General features: G+C 41.8%; 2 protein-coding genes across 2 annotated transcripts in view; one reads left to right on the plus strand and one right to left on the minus strand.

The window, feature by feature from the left end:
• Nucleotides 1-10553, minus strand: part of grid2ipa (glutamate receptor, ionotropic, delta 2 (Grid2) interacting protein, a) — a 198286-nt gene that overhangs the window by 37759 nt on the left and 149974 nt on the right. The window lies entirely within an intron of this gene.
• On the plus strand, nucleotides 1045-9928 carry gaa (alpha glucosidase). The gene is made up of 19 exons (XM_079365942.1): nucleotides 1045-1742; nucleotides 2168-2319; nucleotides 2899-3064; nucleotides 3762-3858; nucleotides 3971-4090; nucleotides 4203-4321; nucleotides 4661-4792; nucleotides 5013-5123; nucleotides 5250-5363; nucleotides 5547-5631; nucleotides 6041-6158; nucleotides 6327-6460; nucleotides 6738-6889; nucleotides 7046-7194; nucleotides 7791-7932; nucleotides 8048-8146; nucleotides 8664-8828; nucleotides 9004-9156; nucleotides 9554-9928. The coding sequence occupies exons 1-19, from the start codon at nucleotides 1224-1226 to the stop codon at nucleotides 9617-9619; spliced, it is 2793 nt and encodes a 930-aa protein (XP_079222068.1). The 5' UTR covers nucleotides 1045-1223; the 3' UTR covers nucleotides 9620-9928.

Genomic DNA, 10553 nt, shown 5'->3' on the forward strand with positions numbered 1-10553 from the left:
AATAAGGGCATCACACTTTGCACAGTAACTATAACATAGCACTCCCATGATAAGCTTAAAATTGAAAAAACAACAACATTGCAATGAAGTTGCAGAATAATATCTGGGTGGAATCATGCTGCAAAGATACAAAAATCGCATTCATAAATGAACTCACAATGAACGTTTCCTTATGTGTTCCTACTGCAGTGAGGATGTTGTGTCCCACTTCAAGTCAATTTATCAAAATGGGAGATCAACAAGGTCCTTGAACAGTCTACTACAGTCTATGGTTTTCTTTTATGCGGATACTTTTTTATGAGTATCACATTTATTGTTCATTAGGATCCACATGAGTCATTAGCTACTCTACCTCAATGTTAAGAAAAAAATGAAGTTAAGATTTGATTTGTGATTGTCTATTAAGTCAAAATTTTGGTGGATGAATGAATGCAATGCATGCAATTTTACTTGCTTCTCAGTTTCAGAAAGCTGTTGGATCTGATTTGAAATAGTTTTTCTGCACAGCAGCTGAAAAGTTCGATCACACGTTGCTATCTGTAGCACATTTTCTAACCTATTATCTTTTACCACTAATAGTGGTCTTTAGTCCAGAGCAAACAATTTAGGGAATTTGTAAGTTTATCAGACGTTGAATTACTAATTTTGGTCCTGAAGACAGTGATTTGATCGAGTTTAGGCTTCAGACGCTTCTTGTTTCTACTTGTGGCAGAGCTCGCACGTAGCTAGCATGGAGCAATGACAAACAGTTCTGTGCTGTTTATGAGGCAAACTTTGATTACGCATTCTTTTTTGTAATTAATCAGAATTAACGCATTTAAGTCCCACCCCTAATGTATTTAATTGTATTCCCTAACTTTATAAATTATACAAATATGTCTGGAAAGTGTTAAAGACGTCCATTTCATAAAAACAAAAACGATATAGGTGGTATTGGGCGTGTTGAATTTCTCTGAATTGTTGTTGTGATATACTAATAAAGTTTATATTTAAAAAAAAAAAAAAAGACAGACCCGCATGCGCAATATGGCAGCGCCCGTTGAAGGGGTTGTGTTTGCTTCCTCTTTGTAAAACTAGAGCAGACGGAAGCCCGTCGATCTTTTTCTTGGTATTTAGTCTGTTTGTAACACACGCCTTGTTTTCTGCCGTGCTCCCACGCAGCTGTTAATCTGTGTGAAGGGAAATAAAGCTTGCATTACAGAATAAAAGGCTGTAAGCAGGGTATGGTGATGCTGTCTTACGTCACTACAGCTGTGCTCCTCGCCTTTGGTTTGTTTACATGTTTCTACATGAACCAGATCTGCACCCACAACACCAGACTGGTGAGATCAGTTTATACCACGCAGAATAAAACCACAGCACATGACAGACGTGTTAGTGCTGATACAGTAAGAGCACAAAGCAGAGTGGTGGAGAAGACCACTAAAGAGACTGACACTTCCAGAGATGATCGATGCACCATGGTCCCAGAGAGTCGCTTTGACTGTGCTAGGGACAAGCTTCTCAGCCAGACAGAGTGTGAAGACAGAGGATGCTGCTACGCCCCCCTGCCTGCCTCTGCAGGACCACCTTGGTGCTTTTACCCCAGTTTATACCCTGGCTATAAAATGGGTCCCTTCAGTCCCACCACACGGGGCCAGGCTGCCACCCTCACCCGTGACACCCCATCTTACCTCCCCAGAGAGATCTCCACGCTACAACTGGAGGTGATAGAGGAGGCTGCAGGCTGCTTACGCCTCACTGTGAGTCAACTATATTCTGATGCCAGAATTTTAAACTTTGATATCATTCTATTGAATCAAACAATGTTGATACACTACACTCAGTGAAGAAACTTACTTTTATACCATGGGGACAAACAAGGCATCCAATATTGTGTAATAATTTCTTGCAGGCAAACCCCTGCAAGAAATTATGTATTTGTTGTACTTTTAGATACTATCGATTTCAGGTTAAGTTACAAAAATCAGAAACTCCATCTTTAAAAGCTGGACGTATCCAGTGGCTGTCAATTTAGCTTTAAAAGTAACTAAAACGATTAAGTGATAATCAAAATGAATGTTTAAATGTCTTTCAATGAATTGGCTGCTTCTTTGATTTAATTCTTGCAGCTCTAATTCCATGTATATAATTATTAAGGAAGTGCTGCTAATCTTTTTTTCCCAAGCTAAAGGACCCATCATCTCAGCGGTATGAAGTTCATCTTCCAGTCGATGTTCCTCACAACAGATCGGATGCACAGGATGCTCTGTACACGGCTGAATATCAGTCTGAGCCATTCGGCTTCATAGTGCAACGAAAATCCAACGGAAGAGTGATGTGAGTATCTCTGAGATTATTCCTGCTGTCATGGAGATACTATAGTGGTTTCTTTGAATACTTCATCACAACGTATATTAATGTAGAACAAGATGTGCCACAGTCTGTATGATCCACAGTTACATATAAACACTTTAAACGGCAGACGTTGCACGTGCATCAAAGTGTTTTCTAAACTGGGCTGCATAAAGTCCAAGTATGTTAAGAAGATGTTTCAATTTACAAACATGACAACAAATGAATATAAGAAACTACTTTGAATATAATGCAATCGAGTCAAACACTGCTTGAGACAATCCAAGCAGAAAACACGTATGTTCGATCAATATTCCTCTCACGGAGAGTTTTAACAAAATGATGACTACCATCTTTGAGGAAGAATGTAGAGCAGAGCTGTGTCAGTGGATTGCAATAGATTGTACAGGTAATACAGTGCCATACCTCATGTAGTCAAATGACGTCACCTTTAAAGTATCAGACATCCTATTTTATTGTACAAGTCTTTAACTTCATGCTAACACAGATGTATGAAATGGTCTGTGGCATGCTGACTTTCTCCTTCTTACTCATCATCAACAGTATGAACACCACAGTCGCTCCACTGCTGTATGCTGACCAGTACCTGCAGCTGTCCACATCACTGGCCTCCTCCCTTGTGTCTGGCCTGGGAGAGCATTACACCCCCCTCGTCCTGGATCTGAACTGGACTTCTCTGACTCTCTGGAACCGAGACATGGCACCTCATGTGAGTCTATTATCTTACTCCAGACCTTTTATTTATCTCTAAACATGTCTGGTCTCTACCGAGCCCAAGAAATAAATCTGTTTGCAAATCCATAAATATAGCTATTGCTAATTTCCAACGCTTGTCCCTCGTTGGGCCTTTGAGTAAAGAAACAGGAAAGGTAAAGAAAGAAGAAAGTTGTACCCCTGTTTTACACATTTTGTGCACACAGTTTCCTAAATTGTGCCCAGGGATTTAAAATGTGTGCTGATGGATTTGTAAAGCATGCCAACAGTTTTGTAAACGGTTCCATAAATGGTGCACACAAATTTGCAGGAAATTATTGCATTGATTGCAAATGAGTGAGCATGGATTATAAATCATGCACACTCAGAATTTGCAAACCATGGATATGGATTCATAAAATGTGGGCAAAGATTTGCGAAGAGTTTTTTCTTTTTTCTGATCCAAGCAGGGTCGTGTAAGCGGCTCAAAGCATTTTTGTTTTCAATAAATCTAAGGAGGGAGAGACATTGCTTAGCTGAAATCCTGATGCAAAAAAGGAGGGATAAACAGCAGTCATTGCTTTGATTAAAAGGGGCCATAAGCCAAAAAAACGTCACCATTTGAAGTCCTGTCGTCCCTGAACAGCAGCTTTTATCATATTAAACATCTTCCCATTCATTCCTTCAAAGTGTATCTTTGAACATATCCACAGGCTGACGCTAACCTCTATGGCTCCCACCCGTTCTACATGGTACAGGAGGAGGATGGCTTAGCACATGGAGTTTTCCTTCTCAACAGCAATGCAATTGGTACGAAGCTATCACATAAGACACACACTCTTTATTTCACCTACACACCCTGAACATTATGATGCTTTAAATAAACACCTAAATTAAGATATTTTAAAATCTGTCGTTGCAGAGGTGATGTTGCAGCCCACTCCCGCTCTCACCTGGGTGGCTACCGGTGGAATTCTGGACATGTGGATTTTCTTGGGACCTGACCCTCAAAGTGTTTTACGACAATACCTGCAGGTCATTGGTATGTATTTTAAGGGTTATCACTCTGTTACATATCAGCAGGTAGTAAGAGCAACATTCAACCCAGCATAAGAAATATGTGCTTTGAAATGTTTTGGATTATCTGTTTGCAGGTTATCCCATGATGCCTCCATACTGGTCACTAGGGTTTCACTTGTGTCGCTGGGGTTACACGACTGCTAATACAACGCGGCATGTGGCACAACGGATGCATGATGCCAAATTTCCCATGGTAAATACAGTACATAGTAGCTCTGTCAGATTAAGTTCTATAGATGAAGCTCACAGGTTGTTTGTAGTTAAGATGTGCACGTTCTATGTGTCTATTTCTTATGAAAACCACAGAGGTTTTATTTCAGAATTCATTTACCCAGAGATCTTGGCCTAAAAGAGCAAAAAAAAAAAGTATGTCAAAAATGTTGTAAATGACTTAATTTTTAATCCTAATAAGTGTTGACTCCAGGAGACAAAGATAGAGGTGGAAACAAGAGATACAGCGGACATCATGATCTACTCCACATGAATTCACTCTTCTCTTTCTGAGATTCTATTCCTGACTCTCCTCCTGCAGGATGTTCAGTGGAATGATCTGGACTACGCAGAGAAGCGTAGGGTCTTCACATTTGACCGCTGGCGATTTGCAGACCTCCCAGAGATGGTGCAGGACTTTCACAAGAGAGGCATGAAGTACATCCTCATCCTGGTGGGACATTGAAGTTTAAATTATCCAACACACAAATTCTTTTGAAGGACATATGTGAGCTTTTGATTCAAAAAGGAAAAATGTGACACTTCATGTTACAGAAAAGCATTGTTCTATAAATGAGCACAAGAAGACATTACCAGTGTTTGTCCAGTAGATGGCAGTCAAACTGTTGTAACTTGTGACTGAGTCTTGTGTCTTGTTTTGGTTTTTGCACAAGGATCCGGGCATCAGCAGCACGAGCCCCCCAGGAACGTACCCCCCTTTTGATGATGGAGTGAAACGTGACGTCTTCATTAAAAATGCTACAGGACAAATCCTCATCGGGAAGGTTAGAGTTTTCTATGGACATATGTTTGCCCCTGTGTCCCATTAGGAACACGCTACATGTTTATCTTCTTACTGATGTCAGTGTGAGTGCATGATGTTAGTGATCATTCCTGTGTTGTGTTTGTAGGTCTGGCCGGGCCAGACAGCGTTCCCCGACTTCACCAACCCCGAGACGAGACTCTGGTGGGAGGACTGCATCAGGGATTTCCATTCTAAAGTCCCTGTGGATGGTTTGTGGATTGTGAGCATGAACAAACACACACTTCTTATTTAGATTAGATTCAGAATACCAGATCAGGTGTGTCGGGTTCTCAAGCCTGAAAGAGACACATGACTCTGTATCTGTGTGCTTAGTTTGCTCACACCTTCGAGTCAAATAAAGAATGATGTGTCATTTGTTGTCTTTCTCCAACGCTGTATCCAGGATATGAATGAACCGTCCAGTTTTGTACAAGGCTCAGTGGAAGGCTGTCCCGACACTGATCTGGAGAAGCCGCCCTTCACGCCCAGTAAGTCTGCACATCATCAAAATAAAAGATGTACAAACAAAACAAATTTTGCGTACACGTCCTTTAAACTGTACGTACGCGAACCCATGACAGCCTTGCATATACTGGGGTAGTTTGGAGCATTGGTTGTGCACACCCTCCGAATTTAACGAGGACTAGTTTGTACATGAGGCGTGCACATTTATCACACAGTCACCAGGGCTCCAAAATTACATTTTTAACTAAAACACAGATTCTTTCCAAACGCAGAATTACCAAAGTAATTCTACTTTCTAAGTTCCCGCCTCTGATTTCACATGTATGGATATAATGAAGTTCATAAAGGTAATGTAATAGATAATAGTCACTTCATGTTACTAAATGTTGCATTAAGTTCAAGCCCGTGTCTCTCTGATTGTTGCACCAACAGGGGTGATTGGAGGCCAGCTGAACTCTAAAACTCTTTGCATGTCGGCTCAGCAGAAGTTGTCCACACATTACAACCTCCACAACATGTACGGACTGACCGAAGCTTCTGCCACGCACAGGTCACACTCGTTCTGTTGCTCTAGATATGTTGGGCTGTTAAAATGTAAAACATCGACTTTTTGCCAACTTCAATTTCTTCCTGTGTTGGAAATACTGGAGTAATTAATAAATTGATTATTATAGATAATATATACTGTATTAAACCTGTGATTTGCTGCCATCCTCAGTGCACTTGTAAAGATACGAGGGAAAAGACCCTTCGTCCTGTCTCGCTCCTCCTTCCCCGGCATCGGACGCTTCTCTGGAGTGTGGACAGGAGACGTCAGGAGTGACTGGGAGCAGCTTCGATACTCTATCCCTGGTGAGGAGACGTGGTTTATAATTCATGATAATAATAATATTTAGTCTTAAATTAGATATTTGAATATTGAACAACTAAATTCCCCCACGATTTATGTAAATCCAGTTTTGCACCAAAGTCCAACATTCAAATCTGAATTCATACTTGTGGGAAACATGCTGTGGAATGAATGTAAGATGAAATAGGAACATGTTGAAACCCTTTTGATAATTTAGGCCTATTTGGATTAAAATAAAATAACTTTTGATCGTTGCATACTGACCGCTTCCCCCCTCAGCGGTCCTGCAGTTCAGCTTGTTCGGGGTGCCTCTTGTGGGCGCGGACATCTGTGGCTTTGAAGGCAACACCAGCGAGGAGTTGTGTGTACGATGGATGCAGCTCGGGGCTTTCTACCCGTTTATGAGGAACCACAATGACAAGCCGAACGCTGTAAGACAGAGTCACTGCCTGTTTGTTTTTCTCGGGTTCTGCCCTGCATGTTGCATCCACAGCTTCGAGAGCGGCCATCTGTTTCATGTATTATGAATCCAGGTAACTCTATACCTTCTCATAGTGTGTTTGTGTCTCTGCTTCTGTGTCCCTCAGCCTCAGGAGCCGTATGTGTTTGGGCAGAAGGCCCAGGCAGCCATGCGGAGTGCGCTGAACCTCCGTTACTCCCTCCTCCCGTTCCTCTACACACTCTTCCATCACGCACACTCTTCTGCTGAGACTGTGGCCAGGCCGCTCTTCATGGAGTGCGTGTCCTCTTTCCTTATCTCTGTCCTCTATTCATAGCTGCCATGTGACGTCGCACACGTATTGACCTCCCAGTAGAGAAGTGTAGCTACAAGAAGTGGGTCTACTTTACATGTGTATTTTTTTAAGGGTCAGATCTTGCAGAGGATAAACTGCCTCTGTTATAAACAGTGACATGTAAGGGCGCACTCACACTGGGCTAAGCTATCCCGTGCACATGCTTCAGGACGATTGTCCCCCATTTCCCCGCTGGCGTGCATTCAGACTGCTCCAGTAGAAGCCGGGCCTGAGCACGGTTACCTCTGTACGTAACCTTCCAATGCAAGAGATGCACAACTTTACTCGATAATGAAGCGTGCTTAGTTTACAAGAAAAAAAAAATAATTTTAAAAAATTAAAATCAAAAAGGGACACATCAACCTGATCTAATGAGATGCTACATTAGCAGCTCACAGTGTGTTCAGCGTCAGTTCTTAAGCTCTTATCGTCCTCCAGTTTTCAGCTGTTGACTGAAAGCTAGGATCTGTTCCACCAAAAGGAACTTATTACGACCACATGCTTTACTTTCTGCTCCGTGTATATCAATCTGTTGCAGGTTTGCGTCCGATCCAAACAGTCAGACTATAGACCGCCAGTTCCTGTGGGGGAGTTCACTTCTCATCAGCCCCGTTTTAGAACAGGGGGCAGAAGAGCTGGCAGCTTACCTGCCTCCTGGAACCTGGTACAGCCTGCTCGATGTGAGTCGCTCCACCCACAATCGCTCAGTCCGTTTTATGTTTGTTTGCTGTTGAAGGCCAGAATGTCTGAAGCTTTCTGTGCTGACACATGATGAGGTCTGGTCTTGCTCTCTAGGGTCGGCCTTTCTACAGTAAGGGTCAGTACCTGCTCCTCTCAGCTCCTCTGGACACCATCAACGTCCACGTGAGGGAGGGACACATTATCCCTCAGCAGGTGAGCTTGTCTCCTCTGCAGAAACTCGAAACCACCCTTTTTTTCTGTGTCGTCAGGGGAGACAACATTTTCTAGATTAATTTTTAATAGAATATTTTGCGAGTGCCAAACAGACAATTGAAAAAGGTGAAACAAATATTTCTCGTAGTTCCTAATTTCTACTTCTGGTTACCTAAAGCACGTTTAAGGTCACACATCATGCAAAAATACACTCTACCATGTTTGTAAAAGGCTCTTATTCTGAAATGTTGCAGATTACTCTCTTAATTAATAAAATCGGTAAGGTTTTCTTTGATAAGCATGACAGATTTAAAGAGACAGTGAAATGGAGGTCATGTTAAAAAACAAGGTTCGGGTTCGCAGCAGCTTTTTTATGGATTATTTTGTTTGACACGGATGCCTTTGATCAGATGTTTGCATCAGGTTGTGTTGCACTCTTATTGATGACATCTGAAAGTTTAAAAGCAGCTGAAGCTGTGTTTTGATTTCGTCGTGCTTCTTTGATCCTCTTATGAAGGAGTCTGCTCTGACAACCACAGCCTCTCGCAGGAAGCCTTTCTTCCTGACGGCGGCTCTCTCGGCAGGCGGCTGGGCCCGGGGAGACTTGTTCTGGGACGACGGGGAAAGCCTTGACACCTTTGAAATGGGGAATTATTGTTATATTATTTTCACTGTTGGACAGGTAGGTGGTGTTGTACTCCCTGATATGTATGTCACTCTGGACAAACGTGACTGCTAACTTAACTGTTGATAGGCAAAAACAAATGACACCAGAACTGGAAAAGCTGACGAGGCCATGTATACAAAAAATGATCCTTTTAAAGGTTGAAGTTAAGAACTTGACATTTGTTGTTCAGTCTCAGGTGGTGAGTGATCCTATCAGGCTGAATGGCGCCCTGGACGGTCTGGTATTAGGAGGGCTTCGCGTATTCGGGGTGCCCTCACCACCTCTTTATGTTTTAGCTAACGGGGACAAAGTTAGAGATTTCACCTACCGCACGGACACCAAGGTGAGTCTAGTATGACTTTATTTATTTATTCATACAACTTAAACTGCACATTCATGACATTTCTGTAATGTGCCAGATTAGCCATCATGGCTCCTTTCCTACTGTAGTCCCTGAGCAGGTGAGTGACAGGACAATAGACACAAGGTGTTTTAATAAAGGAGCAGCAATACTGCACACTTAGCAGGGCACATCAGGACGCTGAGAAGCAGGGACACAAAAAAAACTTGAAAAAAAAAAAAACTTGAGTCAACGTTTTACCTCAGAGGTCATGAAGGTGTTCTGCAGATGAGTTTGTGTGTTGAATCAGCACATCAAAAGTTGGTAAAACCTGTGTTTATAATCCTCTGTAACTCATCACACCCACTGTTTACTCTCTCTGTGCCATTTCCCCCCCCAGGTCCTGACAGTGAGCGGCCTGGCCTTACCCATGACAAAGGTCTTCACAGTCCAATGGGCTCTCTGATACACTGAACTTCATTACCCAAAAACCTTTGCTGATTGCACTGTTAAAGAGAACAGCTGCATATTTCTTCCTGCCAGCTTTTCCTGCTCAGCCTTTGGATGGTGGTGATTTGTTAAGAGCAGCTTTTTAAAAAGTAAGATGATGTTGAACAGCCATCATCCTGATCAACCTTTGAAGCTCTCTGCTACAGAATCTCATTTTTATATCTTTTATATCCATTTATGTCATTGTAAAAACTTTAACTTTTTGTATGTTCAATGATGTCTATATGTTTTTTTAATAAAGTTTATTGCAATGTTGAAGAGTTAATCACTTCTATTTTTACCTCTATTTCCCCTCCTGCACCTGCAGACCCTGAAATGGTTCCCGACTTTGTTATTCTGAGACTGAAAAAAAAAAAAAAATTAAGGAGGGGATTAAATACCTTGTAATTAAATATAACTGATTAAAAAAGAAAAAAAACAATGCTTGTAGATAATTTCTTATCCTTTAATTTCCTCTTTTAAAAACAATTGGCATCACACAGTTGTTCGTTCTATTGGAGAAAGGAGTAATCTATTGTGTAATGGAAACAGGTTTTGATGATGGGAGCGGTGAATCCTCCAGCAGCGTCGTGATGTGATGCTCTGACTCCAGCTCTGGTCCTGATGATGGAGAGCCAACTGCATGCGAGCTTTTGCCTGTGACCTTTAAAACGTCACCGTGATGAAAAAGGCTCGGATGATGTTCAGGAAAGGCTTCACTGGATGTGAAAAATAATTTTCACTAATATAAAGCGTAGTGGTGCCTTGATGCCACATGAGAAAAAAATCCCAGTTTATGTGAGAAATAAAAATGCTGTTTTACATTCCGGAAGCGGCGAAATTTAGGGGGATTGGTATGGAGATGTTTCGTCAAGTTAGCGATTCAACTAAGTAGAAAACGGAAGTAAGAT

This window comes from Symphodus melops (assembly GCF_947650265.1).
Source record: "Symphodus melops genome assembly, chromosome: 17".
Classification (NCBI taxonomy): domain Eukaryota; kingdom Metazoa; phylum Chordata; class Actinopteri; order Labriformes; family Labridae; genus Symphodus; species Symphodus melops.

Coding starts and splice junctions, on each gene's coding strand:
- gaa (XM_079365942.1), top strand. CDS start 1,224: ATGGTGATGCTGTCTTACGTCACTACAGCTGTGCTCCTCGCCTTTGGT. Junction 5,632..6,040: donor GAAGCCGCCCTTCACGCCCA/GTAAGTCTGCAC, acceptor TTGCACCAACAG/GGGTGATTGGAGGCCAGCTG. Junction 6,159..6,326: donor GAAGCTTCTGCCACGCACAG/GTCACACTCGTT, acceptor TGCCATCCTCAG/TGCACTTGTAAAGATACGAG.